The sequence below is a fragment of the Diospyros lotus genome, chromosome 11 (genome assembly GCF_014633365.1).
Source record: "Diospyros lotus cultivar Yz01 chromosome 11, ASM1463336v1, whole genome shotgun sequence".
NCBI lineage: Eukaryota > Viridiplantae > Streptophyta > Magnoliopsida > Ericales > Ebenaceae > Diospyros > Diospyros lotus.
This window is the reverse complement of record NC_068348.1, coordinates 2592210-2610800: the sequence shown is the minus strand read 5'-3', so window position 1 is coordinate 2610800 and position 18591 is coordinate 2592210. Positions and strand designations below refer to the sequence as shown.

Here is an 18591-nt window from a genome sequence, read left to right as displayed (position 1 = left end):
TTTATAAATTAACCATACATTTGAAAAAGAATTATTTTTTTATAAAATTTAATATTGTAAGTGATGTTTTTATTTCTATGGCTATAATTTTTTTTAAATTTTTAATTTTAAAAATAAATCTAAACTATTTATATTAGAAAGCTAACTAAATTGGGTGTTACATAGTAGATTAAGGTTTAGGAACAAATTAGATTTATTTGTACAAGAAGTCAAATTAGACTTGTCATATGGAGTATATAAATTGAAATTTGTTGAAAATTATATATTTCATCTCATTTAGTTTTTAGGGAGAGAAAATAAATTATAATAATTTAACTTATAAATATAATATAATAATAGTTTACCTAATTATAACTCTAGATTTATTTATTAATTTAGATTATTTACACCGCCAATGATCATGGTTATCCACTCTCATTTTTATTTTTAGATTGTTTTAAATTAGGTAGTGTCTTTTGCATTAAATCAAATTAATGTGAAAAATATATTATTTAATATAATTTTTATTAAATTAAATTAAATTTTTCTTACTTGCCTGCTCTTCTCATTATTTTGGGGGCCTAAGCCTATACCTTTGGGTGTGTGAAATTCCTCATCTTAAGGACCCCCCACACTGTCCCACGCATGTGGGAGGGGTTAATCACAGTACACGACAGCGCACCAAATAGGAGGCACAGTGTATGGTGTCCACAAGGAGCCACCCTTACAGGAAAGTGAAACTTCCATATTGCGGCTGTCATGACTCGAACTTGCATGTTTGGGTACAATCTGTTACCTAAGAATCAACCGTGTTACGCCCCATAGGTGCCTAAGCCTATGCTTTGAGTTGGCATTGGCTGTAGCGTGGCAAAGAAAGGAAGAGAGAGATACTCAACAAGAAAAAATGCAAAACAAAGAGAAAAAAAGAGAAATGATAGAAAAAGATATTGGTCGAATAATGGGAGGGATGTAGAGCGAAAGATGATGACATTTTTTGAGCGAGTCTTTCTTTCTTTCTCCTTTTCTTTTTTAGAAGAGAATCCAATGTGTTAAGCCTCGAATTGTGACTAGAATCAAGCATTGATATGAAAATTTTAAAAAAATATATAATTTTTTTATGAATAATAAATAAGAATGATATGCCTAGAACATAATATTTCTTTTTTTAATTTAAAAATAATAATTTTTTTAGATAAATAATAGTATGTCTAGTATATATGGGTGTGCAAATGGTCGAACCAATCAAAATTTATTAATTGATTAATCTAAAAAATTGAACTAACTGAAAATTTTGGATTTAAACCATATAAATCGAATTAAACCAAGCTGATTAAATTGAAGAAATATAAAAAAAAATTGAAGTAATTAATAGAAAACACATAAAATTAAAGAAAACAACGTTGCTTTATAAATATCTAAATAATATCGTTTTAAAATTCTATTTGTTCGATTAGTTTGATTCTTTAATAAAAAAATTGAACCAAAAATTAAAAATCGAATTTTTAAAAAAAATTAACCAAGCCTATACAAGAAAAAAGTTGAATCGATTAAGTCAGTTAGTTCGGATAAATCTAACTTTTACTCTTCCTTACTAGTGTGTAATTTATATTTTTTAAGATAATTTTTGAAATTTTTAAAATAAAGATAGTCTATAATAAAATATTGATATGATATCTTCTTTTTTTTTTAAATTTTAGTTTGTAATATTTTTATCAAAAATTTCTTTCTAAATTAAGTCTTACTTTTTAATAAGGATAAATGTAGATATGAACCCACCAATATGACCGTTGGTGTCGCTTTTCTTGCACGTGTGAAATTAATTCTTTTTAAATGAACATTTTTTCTCACCCAAAAATATTTGGCCATTGGTGTCCCCCTCATGATAGATGTCATGTGTGAAATTAATCTTTTCTAAATTAATATTCATTTGTTATTTGTTAATTTTAGACGATTAAAATTAACATAATTTTTAAGAAAATTGAGTAAATTTAGAAGGTGACGTTAATAAAGATCTTTCTTTATATGCATTCATTTTATTTTCGTGTTAAAAAAATTATATATGTTTATTAATTATTTAAATATTCTAATTTAGTCTTGGGGTATGCCATAGTGTAGAAATTTTACTTTCCTGTGAGGGTGGCTCCTTGTGAGCACCATGCACTGTGCCTCTTATCTGGTGAGTTATTGTATACTGTGATTAATTCCTCTCGCGTGCGTGAGACAGTGTATGGGGGCCTTAAAGTGAGGAATTTCACTTTTTGTACCCAATTATAATAAACGTAATTTTGGGTGAATTTTTAAAGTAAGATTTGATTATATATATAGTTGATGTTATTAATGAAAATATTATTTAATAGTGTTAAGATGACATTTATTATAATAATTAATGTAACTTGGATATAAAAATATAATGTTTTATTTGATCAATTTTTAAAGTACATTAATTAATTTGATCTAGTAGTCAAAATGCAAAAGTTATTTTGACATTTTATCTAAATAAAATTAAACCACTATCTAATAGTGTCAATCTAACATTTATCTTAATAATTAATGTAATTTTATAAGTTTAAAAGAATAGTAATTTATTTAATCATTTTATTTTAAAATATAATAAGTAATTTAAAAATTCACTTAAATTCTTTTTATATACTTATTGTCGGGATTGTAAGTAAACAAGAAATAGGTACAATATGAAATAAAATAAAAAAATATTTTAAAAATAAAAAACAAAAATATTTAAATAAAAAATATAAGAATACTTGTATAAATAATTTTAAATATAAACAATAGTTATTTAATTAAAAATAAATATAAAATTTATAATATATTCAAATAAATATAAATATAATTTCATTCATGAATTATGATTTATTAATTAAAAATAAATAATAAATTAAAAAAATAAATATTTTAAAAATACTAAAATGACACCCAAGACATTTCATATATCATAAGTTATTGCGAGTGTATAATTGATATTTAATATATAATAATAAAACATTTTATCCATTTCCATAACTATCCCAATAAAAGAGAGAATATTTTCTTCACTTTTAATTTCCTTTCTCAAATCCAAAAAAAAAAAAAAACATTTTCATTCTATTTTATGTCGTTCCCTTCATAAAAACTCTTCCAAACACGACCTTAGCATAGCACATGAATGTTGGAACCGAAGTAAAACGTAAGAATGAACCTCTGGCCCGAATTGACCCGAGTCCACGGCGGATAGGCCTTACAACTCTTTATCCATTGGAGGGCATTTGAGTCATTACATGAAGCCCGAGTCATGCGATCCAGACACTGTATAGAAAAAGAACGCTGAAGACTCCTTGCCCCTTACAAGTTACAACCAAAACGCATGGGTAACTGCAACGGCCAACTAAGCCCTGACGCCGGCGGTGGCTCCGACCTGCCACCGCAACCCAATGGCCTCAGCATCCGTGCATCAGAATATCCGCCGCTGCCTGGCCGCCCGCAACCACCACCGCCGACCACCACCACCACGTCCCCACTCTCCGGCATCGGCCGCGTCCTCTGCCGGCCGATGGAGGACGTCCGCTCCACCTATACTTTCAGCGATGAACTCGGCCGCGGCCAGTTCGGCGTGACCTTCCTCGTCACGCACAACACCACCGGCGAGAAGTTCGCGTGCAAGTCCATCGCCACTCGCAAACTCGTGTCCAAGGACGACGTCGAGGACGTCCGGCGCGAGGTCCAGATCATGCACCACCTTACCGGCCACCGCAATATCGTGGAGCTGAAAGGCGCTTACGAGGACCGGCAGTCGGTCAATTTGGTGATGGAGCTCTGTGCCGGCGGTGAGCTCTTCGATCGGATCATCGAAAAGGGCCACTACTCCGAGCGCGCCGCCGCCGCGCTCTGTCGCCAGATCGTCACCGTTGTGCACTATTGCCACTCCATGGGGGTGATGCATAGAGATTTGAAGCCTGAGAATTTCTTGTTCTTGAGTACCGATGAAGATTCGCCTTTGAAAGCCACTGACTTTGGGCTGTCAGTGTTCTTCAAGCCAGGTTCTCCTTTTGATATCTTATGTGTTCTCCATCCTTGAATGCACATAACACATATCCCATTGCTGAATTCAAATGATGAAGTGCAAATTGCTCAGAGGCCTAATATTGGAAAATTTGATTTTAAGTTCATGCCATAAAAATTTCCATGTGTTGGTATCTTTTTGGCTATTCTTTTTAAGAGATTTTCTGGTAATTTAGGGCACTTGCTAAGTTGCGGCTTCAGACAATGCTTGTCCATTTAACTTGCTACTTGATGTTATCTACATTTATTTTGGTAATTTTTTTGATGAGTTTCTGTAATTGAAAATGCAGTAGAAATACTTGGAAAGAGGATGTTTTGCTTTGTAGGATAAACAAATGGAAGGGAAAATGAACAAAAGGGGAACAGAGAATCAATCAGGAAGTGAATTTGTCTGTGTAGGGGGAAATTTCACGAAACTAGTGATGATTATTTCCTAGCCGTAGGATGAGGATCGGACAAAGGCCCCATTGTCAACATTTTTTCATCTCTGCTCCAATATTGGAGTCATCGCGAAGCATCCATCTTACAGGGGCATGTCAAATGCTATCCTCTCCAACTGATAAGGATAACTCTTCCACAACTTAACCAGGAGTTATCTTCTCCAGCTGGTCTCATCTTATTAATTAGGAGAATTACCTTTTCATTTTGTTGTAACAACCCATGTAAATCTCATACTCTAGTTCTTGTATTTATGCCATAGCTAATGGACTAGTGTGCAATTCCAAAATTTTATACAGGTTCTATACAGTTTCAGTGCTAAATCAACCCATTGATGTTAGTTTTGGTAGTGACCCCTGTTGAGGATGAAATCTTGATGGAAAGAAGATAAATCCGAAAGAAGAGGAAGCAGATCAGGTTGAATGAATGCAAAATAAGAGGAAGAAGATCAGGTTGAATGAAAGAAGATAAAGTTTACAGTTATTCCTAAGAATTAGGAGAAAAATTAGGAGAAAATTTCTCTCCTTATCTGTTATTGTTTTTGTATTTTAAACTCCTAGATTTTGGAGATTGATAGATAGATTTTTTGTATTTAAAGGATCCATGTAACTGAGAATCAGTGTGAAGCAGTTATCATTTTTCAACCCTATTACTTAGAGGGTATTATTTCCTAAATTCTCTAAGTTTGTTCATGGTATCAGAGCCTGGTTTCCAGTAAACTGCATACCTCTTTTTCACACAAACTGCTTCAAGATGGCTAGTTCATCACCAACTAGTGAAGCCTCAACTACTTGCCCAACAACCTCTCGATCCATACTTCCAACTGCTGCCCCTATTTCTCTAGATCACCACACCCTTCAAATCACTCAACATAAGCTCAATGGGACCAATTTTCAGGAATGGTCTCGATCGGTCCTATTGGTTATGAAAGGCAAAGGGAAAGTGGGGTATCTAACCGGGGGAATTCCACAACCAGGTCCTGAAGCTGCAAACTATGAAGCATGGGATGCTGAAAACTCCATAGTAATGGCTTGGCTCATCAATTCCATGGAGCCAAAGATAGGGATGACCTATCTGTTCTACAAAACAGCAAAAAAAAGTATGGGAGGCAGTTTAAAGCCTTTACTCAGACATGTAGAATACAGCATAGTGTTTTGAAGTTAGATCAACCATAAGAACTACTCGCCAAGGTAATAATTCGGTAACTAATTACTATAACATGTTATCTGAATTATGGGAGGAGATGGATTTGTTTTATGACATAAGTTGGGAGTGTACAAAGGATGGGGTGAAGTATTCTAAAATGGTAGAGAAAGAAAGGGTATTTGACTTCCAACATGGGCTGAATTCTGACTTAGATGAAGTCAGAGGAAGGCTGATAGGAACAAAACATTTTCCATCTATCTGGGAGGCTTTTGCCAAAGTTAGGAGGGAAGAAAGCCAGAAAAAGGTCATGCTCCATGCATCACCTGAGATTAATAACTAGAGTGGTTTTGCCTTTGTTGTTTCTAAGCCAAGAATAGCACCAACTCATGGAGAATACAACAACAACAACATATCCAGCCTTTATCCCATTATGTGGGGTCGGCTACATGAATTCCACCAACTCATGGAGAATCTCCGAAAGAAAAGCAATGGTGTAATCATTGCCACAAGCCCTACCATACCAAAGAAACTTGCTAGAAAATACATGGGATGCCAATAAATTGGAAAGGGAAAGGCTAGAAGAAGCAACAAACAGCTTATGCTGAAGAAGGTAAAGTTGCAAATTTTAATTGAACTCCAGGTCAACTGGATTTTTTGCAATAGATTTTGAACCAATCAAGGGTTACAAAACCATTAGACTTTATAGAAGCACCTAATCCAACAGCTTCCCTTGCAAAACAAGGTAATTTTCTTAAGAGCTACCTCTTTAAATTGCTGAATATGAATGATTGGATTGTGGATACTGAAGTCTTTGATCATATGATTGAATGCTTGCATGGAATGTCTGACTACAAACAGTGTGAGAGAGCCATAAAGGTGACTATGGTAGATGGTGCAATCTTCTATGCTAAGGGAGAAGGCTCAACATATCTAAATGATTTGTGGTTGAAATATGTCCTATATGTGCCTAAATTGAGATGCAATCTGTTGTCCATCAGTAAAATTACTAAAGACATGAATTGTAGGGTAATTTTCTTCCCAACTCATTGTGTATATCAGGACCTCATTTCGGGGAAGATAATTGGCAATGCTGAGGAGAAAGAGGGCCTATATTATGTGAAGGGAGCTGCTGGTATCCCAAATTTTTCTAAGTTACATATATATATTTTTTATTTTCTGCTATTTCAGATTCTAGCATCTAGTTATGGCATAAACGATTTGGCCATCCAAACTTTAGATACCTAAAGATCTTGTATCCTCGTTTGTTTGTCAATAAAATGAGTGAGTCTTTCAATTGTGATCAATGCATTTTTGTTAAACAAACAAAAGCTTCATATCCTATTCATTCTTATCAACCAACCCAACCATTCTATCTAATACATAGTGACGTATAGGGACCAACAAAAGTTCCAAATCTAACTAACATTTGCTGGTTTGTCACATTCATAGATGATCATACCAAAGTGTGTTGGGTATTCCTTCCATCAAATGGTTCTTAATATTTTCCAAACATTAATCCATATCCTTCGATTGGATAATGGGAAAGAATATTTTTCAATTGAATTTGAGACCTATATGAGTGAGAATGATATTGTTCATCAAAATACATGTCCCTATAATCTCCAACAAAATGGAGTGGCCGAAAGAAAGAATAGACATTTGCTTGAAACAACTAGAACCCTAATGTTTGTCAGCAGTCAGCTCGGTTCCTACTTCTTACTGGGGAGAAGCCGTTTTCACTGCTGTCTACCTCACCAATAGACTCCCCCACTAGAGTTCTCAACTTCAAAACTTCCTGGAGTGCTTCCTATCCTCTTCTTACCCGAATGCTTAATTCCTTGTCCCCAAAAGTATTTGGATGTACAACATTTATTCACCACTATCACTCCAAATTAAATCCCAATTCTTTGAAGTGTGTATTTGTTGGCTACTCTCCCACACAACAAGGCTACAAGTGTTATTACCCTAACATTAAGAATTTTTTTGTGTCTTGTGATGTCTCTTTTATTGAAATCACTATTACTACTCTACCAAACCTCTGCAAGGCAAGGTAGAGGTGGTTGGGATGTTAGTGTTTTTCCTGAGACAGTTATCGCTTCTACTCCTATTCCTAATTATGTAACTAATCAAAGGGGAGAACAACAAATTCAAAAACAACATCAAATTCAAGAAGAAATTCCTAAGTGATTGCCACCACTTTAGGTGTCCTCAAGAAGGACTCTTGAACCAAAGCAAAGCCATTCATTAACCTTGGAAGAAGGATCGGTACCTGAAGAGGATGAAAGGGCTGAGTAGCAATGCTTGAAACAGTGCCTATTGAGGAAGATAATAGAACTAAAAATGATGCAAAAGATGCTGAGCATGCACAACCTAAATTATATGATTTGGATATTCCAATTGCTTGGAGAAAAGGGGTGAGATCATGCACTAAATATCCTATTTCTAACCATTTGGTACTTTCTCGATTGTCTCCAAATTTTAGGGCATTTACTGCCAAGGTTGATGAAGTGCAAATACCTAGGAATATCAATGAGGCTTTACAAATACTAAACTAGAAAATGGCTGTAATGGAGGAAATCAATGCATTAGCAAAGAATGGCACGTGGGAAGTGGTGAATTTGCCTCAAAACAAGAAAGTGGTAGGAAACAAATGGGTGTTTACAGTAAAACACAAAACTGATGGGAGTATTGAAAGGTATAAGGCTAGGTTAGTAGTCCAAGGTTTCACCCAAACACAAGGTATAGATTATGTAGAGACTTTTGCTCCAGTTGCAAAGCTTAATTCTATATGTGAGTTATTATCTCTTACAACTAATTCAGATTGGGAATTACACTAGTTAGACATAAATAATGCATTTCTTAATGGGGACCTAGAAGAAGAGATATATATGAGAACCCCTCTCGGTTTTGAAGAAAATTGAAAAGTTTGTAGACTAAAGAAATCTTTGTATGGGCTGAAACAATCCCCTAGGGTTTGGTTTAAAAGGTTTAACACCACATTACACTAGCTAGGGTATCAACAAGGGCAGTCAAATCACACTTTGTTCACTAAACATGCTGCCAATGGTTTGAAAACTATCTTAATTGTCTATGTGGACGATATTGTTATTACAGGTGACAATTAATAAAAAATAAAAGCTCTAAAGGGACATTTGCAGCAAGCATTTGAAGTCAAAGACCTTGGACAACTAAGGTATTTTCTAAGGATGGAAGTAGCAAGGAGTAAAGAGGGAATTTTTTTCTCTCAAAGAAAGTACACATTGGATCTGCTAAAGGAGATGGGTAAGCTTAGCTATAAACTAGCCAGCACACCATTGGAACCTAACTGGAAAGCTGAGGAAGATGGGACAGAAATAGCAGTTGATAAAGGTAGATACCAAAGGTATGTGGAAAGGATGATTTATTTATCTCTTACACGACCTGATATTACATATGCAGTGAGTGTAGTGAGTCAATTTATACATTCACCCACTAGCAAACATCTTGATACTACTAATTATATCCTAAGATACCTTAAAGGAACTCCTGGTAAGGGTATTTTATTCAGGAAGAATGAAGATCGAGGAATTCAAGTGTTTGTGGATGCTGATTGGGCAGGTTCCTTATAAGACAATAAATGAACCTCTGGGTGTTGCACAAAATTATGGGATAACCTTGTGACATGGAGGAGCAAGAAACAAGGTGTAGTAGTTAGAAGTAGTGCTGAGACAAAATACCGAGCTATAGCTCAAGGTATTTGTGAAGTAATATGATGGCTAGGGAAGTTCATGGAAGACTTGAAGGTACCTAATACTAACCCTACGAGACTACATTGTGACAGCAAGTCTGCCATTAATATAGTAAACAATCCAGTCCAACATAACCGGATGAAGCATGCAAGAATTGATAGACATTTCATTAAGTAAGAGATTGAAGATGATGGTATCAATTTGGTGTATATCCCTACAGGTCTACAAGAAGTTGATATCCGCACCAAGGCAATGAACAAACAAGGTTTTGAGCTGATTAGAGGCAAGATGGGAATAAAAGACATTTGTTCTCCAACTTGAGGGGAGTGTTGAGGATGAAATCTTGGTGGAAAGAGGATAAATCTGAAAGAAGAGAAAGCAGATCAACTTGAATGAATGCGAAATAAGATGAAGAAGATCAGGTTGAATGAAAGAAGATAAAGTTTACAGCTGTTCCTAAGAATTAGGAGAAAAATTAGGAGAAAATTTCTCTCCTTATCTGTTGTTGTTTTTGTATTTTAAACTCCTAGATTTTAGAGATTGATAGATAGATTTTCTGTATTTAAAGGATCCATGTAACTTAGAATCAGTGTGAAGCGGTTAGTATTTTTCAACCCTATTACTTAGAGGGTATTATTTCCTAAATTCTCTAAGTTTGTTCCGCCCCTTTTATCCCCAAAGTTACCAAGTTATTAGGTTATTGCTTGTAGAATATTCTAACTAATTGCTAGGCTCGTTCAAGTGCAGTCCGATGACTTACTAAAAACTGATTTTTTGTCTGCAATTTATTGCCTAAAATGTTTGGGTAACTCCTTTGCTAATTCTAGCCCTTCCAATAACCAATCACTACCAACTTTAAAAAACGAAAGAAAGAAAGAAAGAAAGGAAAAGAAAAACCACCATTCATGCTCTGTTTTTCCTTATTGGTTTCTTAGTTTCCTTTTTCCTCTATACAAGTAACCTTTTAAAATTATACAGTTTTCTTGTGGCTGCAGGAGACACATTTAAAGACCTTGTTGGAAGTGCATATTATGTTGCTCCTGAAGTGCTGCGTCGAAATTATGGAGCTGAAGCTGATATTTGGAGTGCTGGGGTGATATTTTACATATTACTTAGTGGAGTCCCACCATTTTGGGGAGGTATAAACCTTTGTTCATTGACACTGTCATCACAATATAATGCTGATTCATCTTCTCCATTTTCACTTTTTCCCTTCCATACTGGATGTAACCTGAGGTAAAGATATGCCCCGGCACCCCCCCCCCCCCTCCCTTTTTCCTTTTCTGTGTTATTGATCATTAGCATTCTTGTCACAAAAAATCTTCATTTGTTGGCACAATATTGAAGGAGGACCCTATCTGCAGTTATACTTAAAACGCCCAATGTTGATAGTCATTAATTGGAAGATCACCTTTATACAACTGGTTTGGTGGAAGTTCAGCAGAAATTTCTGTTATGCATTCTTCTTCTCTTCAGAACAAGTTTATGTGCACTATCAGTGCCAGTATCAGTATAGTCCATAAAGAAAGACATCCAGATACATCAACCTTTCCCAAATTATCAATGTGCTTTTTTTTTTTTTTTTTCCCTTTTTGGCAAGGATGGTATGTCTCTTAACATTGCTTCTCACTTCTATTGGCATGCAGAGAATGAGCAAGGTATCTTTGATGCTATTCTGCATGGAGATCTTGATTTTTCATCTGATCCTTGGCCATCAATATCCAGTAGTGCCAAGGATCTTGTTAAGAGGATGCTACGGGATGACCCTAAAGAAAGGCTCTGTGCATTTGAAGTATTGAGTAAGTACTTAATTTTGCTGAAGTGTTTTTATGAATGCATGAATAGACTCTAGGTATATATGAGATTGAAAGAGAAATGGAGAAATACCAGGAGAGGGGGGAGCTGGCTAGGTCTGGACCAAAAAGATCTAGCTAAGTCAATCATCTAAGGGAGACTGCCAAAGACCAGCAAAGGGGAGTTTTATTATTATTATTTATTTATTTATTTATTTATTTTTTTTGGGGGGGGGGGTGTGTCCTGTAATAAGTAGTCATTTTTGGACCTTCATCAACAGTGGATTCCTTAGATATACAATGATTGTTCATCTGTATTATATCAATTACATAAGGGATCTATGACATGCACTCTGCATCTTAAAGTTGCTTGCCTAATCGTTCTGGTTTGCATTAATGAAAATATCTTGGGAAAAAGGGTGCTAATCTGGTTCTTCCCACCAGAAAATCCATTTTGGTGGTGGTAAAGGTGCCATTGTGGCATCTAAATGGGATGAACAGGGTTCAAAATCAAGAATTGTTGCCTCCAGTAGAAGATAGTTAACTGAAGGTGACAATTTTTGAGGTCAATACATGACAAAGAATCCTTCTTGTTTCTGTCAACCTTTCCTTTGGCTATATCTTCCCAAAACAAGAGCCTTCACACTCTGGAATTCTAGGTCAATACAAAACTTAGAATGGGAGATATGATGGAATGTGGAAAACAGCCATAGACTTTAATTTGTTATTTTTCTTGGAATTCATAAATCTCTTCAGCATCATGGTTGGCTATTACTTTTTCTTTTCTCTGTTTTTTCATTTGTGATGTTGCTAATTGACTTTACAAAGGTCAATTTAAGTTATATAATTCTGAAGCAAAGCAATGCTCCAGAAGCACTAGCAATTGGTTGCTGATTATGGTTATAATATACAGTCTGTTCTGTAGCTCAACATTTTCATGTATTTAAGTTTAGTAAAAGTAGAAGTATGGGTGATGTTACAGCAAGACTTAAAAAGATCAATCTAGATATCTAGGATCAATTGTCCAAAAAGATGGGGGAGATTACTGAGGATATTACCCTTCAAATTAAGTCAGGAGGACTAAGATAGAGAAGTGTGTTCAAAGTTTTATGAGATACAGTTAAAGTTAAAAGGTAACTGATTGTTACAAAATTTGCTTTGTTATGTGACATGGAAAGTTTTAGTAAAGCTCCAAGATGTGCAAAATATGAGCATAATGAAGATGAGGATATTACGATAGATGTGCAACTATAAAAGAAATGATAGAATAAGAAATGTGGTTATACATCATAAGATCAGTGGCCCCTATTGAAGATAAGATGCCTGAAATGCAATTAAGATGGTTTGGCTATGTAAGAAAAAGATCGATGATGCTCCTTTGAAGATGAAGGATGGAACAGAATAAGTTTTTGGCAAAAGAGGTAGAGAAAGATCAAGAAAAACTTGGTGGAAAATTTTTAGCCATAATATGCATTATAATGGTCTTATAGAAAATAACCATAGAGTTTTATCAAGCAAAAAAAAAAAAAAAAAAAGAAATATATGACTATAGATAGAGATGATTGGCGAGTTAGAATCCATGTAATTAACTTCATTTAGTGGGATTAAGGCTTGATAAGTAATTGTAATTGTTAATTAAGGGATGATTGGTAGCATACTCATTTTTCTTCTCAACCTCCAAAAGTGGTTAAATTCATATGCCATCTTTTGAGGGTACCTGAGTTTCCTGATGTTTTTGTACTTCAGACTGTCAAAATTGTGTGTTGGTTAATGGGGATAAGCTTAAATTAGAGAATGGTCGTTAACCAACTGAATGAAATGCAGATCATCCATGGATGAGAGAAGATGGGGATGCATCCGACAAGCCTCTTGATGTTGCTGTGTTAACGAGAATGAAGCAGTTCCGTGCAATGAACAAGCTCAAAAAAGTAGCTCTGAAGGTAAGAGTTAGGGTATCTTCTTCTTCTTCTTCTTCTTCTTCTTATTATTATTATTGTTCCTGTAGATATTTTGAATCTTAATTCGCTCCTTTCTTTGATGTAGTCGCACTCTGAATTTAATCATATTCTTCCCTGTTCCTTTAGGTAATTGCAGAAAATCTTTCTGAAGAAGAAATTGTTGGCTTGAAGGAAATGTTTAAATCCATGGACACAGATAATAGTGGGACAATTACTTTTGAAGAGTTGAAAGCTGGTCTTCCAAAACTGGGCACCAAGCTATCTGAGTCAGAAGTGAGGCAGTTGATGGAAGCGGTACATTTAATCTATCTTATGTTGTCTCCTCTTAGACTTATAGTTATTGGTGGTTTTGATATTTCCAACATTTCCTACATGCACATGGGGGTACGGTGAGTTCATCATTTTTTGAGAGCCTTGTTATTATCAATTAGGCTGAAGTTGTATAATGTTCAGCATTAGGAGCAAGTAGTTGGGTAGACATGGCTGAATGCCCTCAACCTCATTGGCTTTATGTTAAGTACAATGTGATGCGAGACAGCGAGGAATTGTGGAAAATTATGGAAGAAAGAGAAGAAAATTAGGGAGTGGAGAGAAGAAAAAATAGGGACGGAGAAGGAGACCTGAGAGAGAGTGAATTCACAAGGAGAGAGGAATCAATAATTTTATTCAGTATTAATCAAAAACTGTCTTTCCTCTTGCTTGTTTATTTATTTATAGAAAAGCAAGCAAACACAATCCTACTAAATGTTGGATAATAAACATTGTCCTCCTAAATATTGGAATCCAAATCCTATTGCACTTATGGTTCCTAAAATAAAAAAACTAATCTTAGCAGAAAAACAATTAATCCTAATTTCTTATGACTCTTATCAATTCTCCACTTGTACAAGAAAAACTCATCCTCAGAGTTTTATTGACTCGCTGCAAAATCATGCCCAAACCATGAGGAAAATGGTTAGATGGCTTTTTGTTGTTACCTACCATGTACTTGTATCACTGGTGGTTAAGTGCTTTCGTCCAATTAAAGAACACGAATAGTTTCACAAATTAAAGAGCATTGAAGAGTGAGCAATAAAACGAAAAATGTTAGGCTGCTAAATCAGGTTGCCAGGCAGGCACTTCTATGGTGAACTAGGAACAACCCAACAAGGTGGCAGTTGAATCCTGTGCACAATTGGGTTGTGATTTGTGAATATGTTTCTTACTGCCATCTTCCGACTGAATACTCCTATATCATGGCCTCCATACTCATCATGCCAGTTAATTAAATGTCAGGCGTTGTCTGTGAAATATATTGAATTCTTCTCATACTGTTGGAACTTGGAAGTCCTTGGCGAGACTGAAGTTGATTTGTCAACGCCCAAATGCAGCATTACACCACTTAGAGATTCCACCTTCTCCCATTTTCCTCAGGAAAATTCAGCTTAAACATGAAATACCTTTGTCACATATGGTAAATTGAATACCCTATTCTCAGGATCAAGAATAGTGAATCCATGGACAACCTTCCTTTCAGGTCCAATGAAGTAAATGCACCATACAACAAACAAGAGCCATCCCCAGATACTCCAATTAAATTTGTCTGGAGTAAAGATTATTCCTCGCAGACTCCTCGCATTCAATGATATTGTGATAAAGGCAAAGAGCTGCTGAAATCCCAAACATCAACCGAACTGAAAAAGGATAATGCATAACATCTTTCCATCATACTATATTGTGATAACCACAGCATTTTTGAGAGTGCTCCAATAGCAATATCCACTTTGCATAGACGAGATTTGAAGTTACATATCAGAGTCCTGGATGGCCACCACATTTTAGTTGTTGCCACTGAGAATAGGGTCTGACAAATAGATTTGGGGATTAATGGCAGTGGAAAAAGATGAATGCCAACATTCAAGAAAGGATTGAACACATGTGGCTTTTCCTCTCTGGTCCAAGAGCACCAGCTACCCTCGGATGATCCAAAAACACCTGCAACTCCAGTCCAACTCATCTTCCAGCATCTCCTTCAGATTGTATACCTGTTCTCCCCAAGATTGAGAAAGCAGCAACCATGCAAGTGATCGTGGTTTTCTTGGTCATCATGAGAATATTTGTTGTCATTGCTACCTTGATCACTTGCACTGGGAAGCATCCATGGAGTTCAAAGCATTCGACTGTAGAGTAGTGGTGAAAATGAGATATGGGCTTTGCAATTGACTGCCGAGATCTGCAAATGCCTCTAGGATGAAGCATGTCAACAAAAGGCAAGCGGTCTAAGATCAACTCCAGAAAATCTCTCTGAAGATCAAACCATTCTGGTAATGTTAATGGCATTGTTCCTTTCTTGGGATGGTATGAATCTGTTCTGTCTGCCATTGTTCTCACCACCATAAAGAAAATCAAAGGATTTCAAAGAGATTTCTAAGATCTGAAGATGGGTTTGTGATGTGGAACAGACGGCTAGAAAAAATTCTACAGGATAAGAAGAAGAAAGAGATGAGCAAGGGGACGAAGCCTGAAGAGAAGATGGAAGAATGAAGAAGAAGCAAGGAGGTGAAGAAGTTTAGAGAGAGAGAGAAAGAGTGAGAGAGAGAGAGAGAGAGAGAGAGAGAGAGAGAGAGGAATCAATAATTTTATTCAATGTCAATAAAAGCATGTCTCTTTTCTTCTTATATTTATCTATTATATTGGATAATAAACACAGTCCCACTAAATATTGGAACCCAAATCCTGCTACACATGCTTCCTAAAATACAAAATTCATAAAATAAAATATAAATATAAATCTAATCCTAATTTGTTTTGATCCCCATCACAATGTTCACCCAATCAAATATCTGAACCAATTTGGGTCTGTTCCATGAGCTTTTGGCTATCAACTGTCAGCCACAGTTCACCTTCCTTTGGCTTGATGACTTCTCCTTGTTGCACCTTTACCTTGAAACGATAATGCAGCCACATGACTGGACCATCTTGATCTCTCCAAATGGTCACACATCTTCTTTGTTGTTTAATCTTCAAGTTGCAAATCGTGCTTGTTTTAAACATTTTTATAAATCAAATTGTAACTGATAATTGAGTATTAGTTTGATTCTTATGATGCTCTCTCAATGCCATCCATCCATCATTTACATGCTCGTGTTTCGTTCTGGGGTCTGTTACAAAATGTGTTGCCTTCCCTATTGCCTTCGTGTGCTTCCTGCATGTGTATTTGCCCCCACACCCACACAATTTTAGCTGCTTTCGCCTTCATAGTTGTTTCAACATATCGTGCATTTCACCTTCGCAAGCTATTCTTCCAAAGTTGAATGTCCATGGGTTCTTCCAGGCTGATGTGGATGGAAATGGAACAATTGATTACATTGAGTTCATAACAGCTACCATGCACATGAACAGAATGGAAAGGGAAGACCACTTGTACACAGCCTTCGAATTTTTTGACAAGGACAAGAGCGGGTAAAGTTCCCCCTACATTTTTGTTATTTATATCTCAGGACATTGTATAATACCTTGAACACCTATTTTGGTGTGAATATAATCACGGGGCTGATCTTTAAGTACTTTATACCTTGTTTTTCTTGCCTCTGAATTAAGGTACATCACAATGGAAGAATTGGAGAATGCCTTGAAGCAGTATAACATGGGTGATGAGAAAACAATAAAAGAGATTATTGCAGAAGTTGACACAGATCATGTATGGTTTCCCTTTTATTATATGATTACTACTGTTCTTGTTTTTGCTATTAAGCACATAAAAATCTGTGTGTTCATCTTGAACACACACAGATGTTATGATCGTAGAGGAGGCTCCCTTGTGTTTTTGTTGTTGTTGTTGTTGTTATTTGAACTTAAGATGTTATGTGTTTCGAATTTACATACGAGGATTCCCACCATCCTTTTGCAGGATGGAAGGATCAACTATGATGAGTTTGTTGCCATGATGAGAAAGGGCAATCCAGAGTTGGTCGCGAACAGGCGTCGCAGATCTTGAGATCCAGCATTACCCGCTTCTCATTCCATAGCTCGTTTCTCGTTTGTTGCATTCGCCAGGCCATTTCGCAACTAAGAGTTCTTGTTTCCCAGAATTGGTTGTCTTTGTCCGCACCTGCTTTTTGCAAGCGAGAATGAGCTATAGATAGGCATCTTTTTGGTTGATTTTCATGCTCTGTTTCCTTTGAGCACCTTGCTTTCTTGCTTCTTCAAATTGTCTGCTTTAGGCTATTTATGTTAATACAACTGGCCAGCAAGAGAGTATTTCTCTCATATACAGTTGAAACAGACATTCATATGTTCCATAATGGTACACAGAACAAGTACTGAAAGCCAGAGGCTTATATACAGTGCCAAAAGACCCAAAAAAGTTCAATACTGTCAACCAAAATAGCTTTGATGCCATTTCTTGGGCAATCAGCTCTGATACTACTTGCTACAGAACCCGCGTTAATACTAAATATTGGGTAATCAAGAACACAAGTCGATATTATATATTGGGATAAAGACATGATAGAAAGAACAAATTTTAAATCCCTTATAATTTTTTTATAAAATAAGAAAGTGATTTATTTTTAATAAACTTTTAAATCTCTTAGGACTTTTTAATTTCCTAGGAGTCTTTATTATGTGATGTAATCAAATTATTTTAGTCACATTTTATATATCTTATTATCAATAAAATCTACTCTAACTTTAGTATCGATTCGATGAGTGAGATATTTTTGCTTTTATGTTTTGAGTGATTAATAATTTGCTCTTATGTTTTGAGTGATTAATAATTGGGGGTTGGTATTATAAAATGTCAACTTTTATGTAGTTTGAAATATGAGTGTATTTATATACTCTAAGCAATTATTTGGGAAGTAATCATGTGTCTTTATTAAAATGTTGACATTTGTGTCAAAAGCTAAATAATGTTTAAGGAGGTAAAACAAAAAAAGAAGAGAAAAAATATGATAGTTCTGCTTTCTAAGCATTTTTAGGCGAATAACCAAGTATTTTTATCATAAAATATTAACATTCATGTCATAATAATACTAAGAGAAGTATAAAAAAAAGTGTGGCATTTGTTTTCAAGATTGCAAGTGTGGCTTTATTGGTGACTTTCTTTGACATATTATTTTTTTTGATCATTATGTCAGGAGAGTCCCATCTCAATTGGTAGTTCAGATTTTGTTTTATTTGTGATTCAATTTATTGTAATGAGGCCAAACTTATATTTTTGTCTTTATACTTACGTTTTTCGTATGGCGATTCGAACCTTTTATTGTCTCGATTACATAACTAGATCTACATTTTCAAGTCAAATTAAGATCATGTACTTTAATATTTTTTTCATATGATAATTTAAATTTTTTATTATTTCAATTACACTTTTAAATCTATATTTTCGAATCAATTTGACACATATAGTTTGAAACGAACAGAATATACCATGTATTTTATCATCTTACTTTATTTTTTTTTTATACATAAAAATATAAGAATTAAATTAATTAAAAAATACAGATTTAGGAA

At 35.1% G+C, this 18591-nt stretch overlaps 1 protein-coding gene across 1 annotated transcript; it reads left to right on the top strand.

Moving 5' to 3' along the window:
- The first annotated feature begins 3302 nt into the window (after window positions 1–3302).
- On the top strand, window positions 3303–17402 carry LOC127812885 (calcium-dependent protein kinase 1-like). Its single transcript, XM_052353429.1, has 8 exons — window positions 3303–4010; window positions 10340–10483; window positions 10991–11143; window positions 12962–13077; window positions 13222–13389; window positions 16409–16536; window positions 16675–16774; window positions 16985–17402. Exons 1-8 carry the CDS (start codon window positions 3338–3340, stop codon window positions 17069–17071), a joined length of 1569 nt encoding a protein of 522 aa, XP_052209389.1. The 5' UTR covers window positions 3303–3337; the 3' UTR covers window positions 17072–17402.
- Window positions 17403–18591: the final 1189 nt, after the last annotated feature.

Coding starts and splice junctions, on each gene's coding strand:
- LOC127812885 (XM_052353429.1), top strand. CDS start 3,338: ATGGGTAACTGCAACGGCCAACTAAGCCCTGACGCCGGCGGTGGCTCC. Junction 4,011..10,339: donor GTCAGTGTTCTTCAAGCCAG/GTTCTCCTTTTG, acceptor TTGTGGCTGCAG/GAGACACATTTAAAGACCTT. Junction 13,390..16,408: donor TGAGGCAGTTGATGGAAGCG/GTACATTTAATC, acceptor GGGTTCTTCCAG/GCTGATGTGGATGGAAATGG.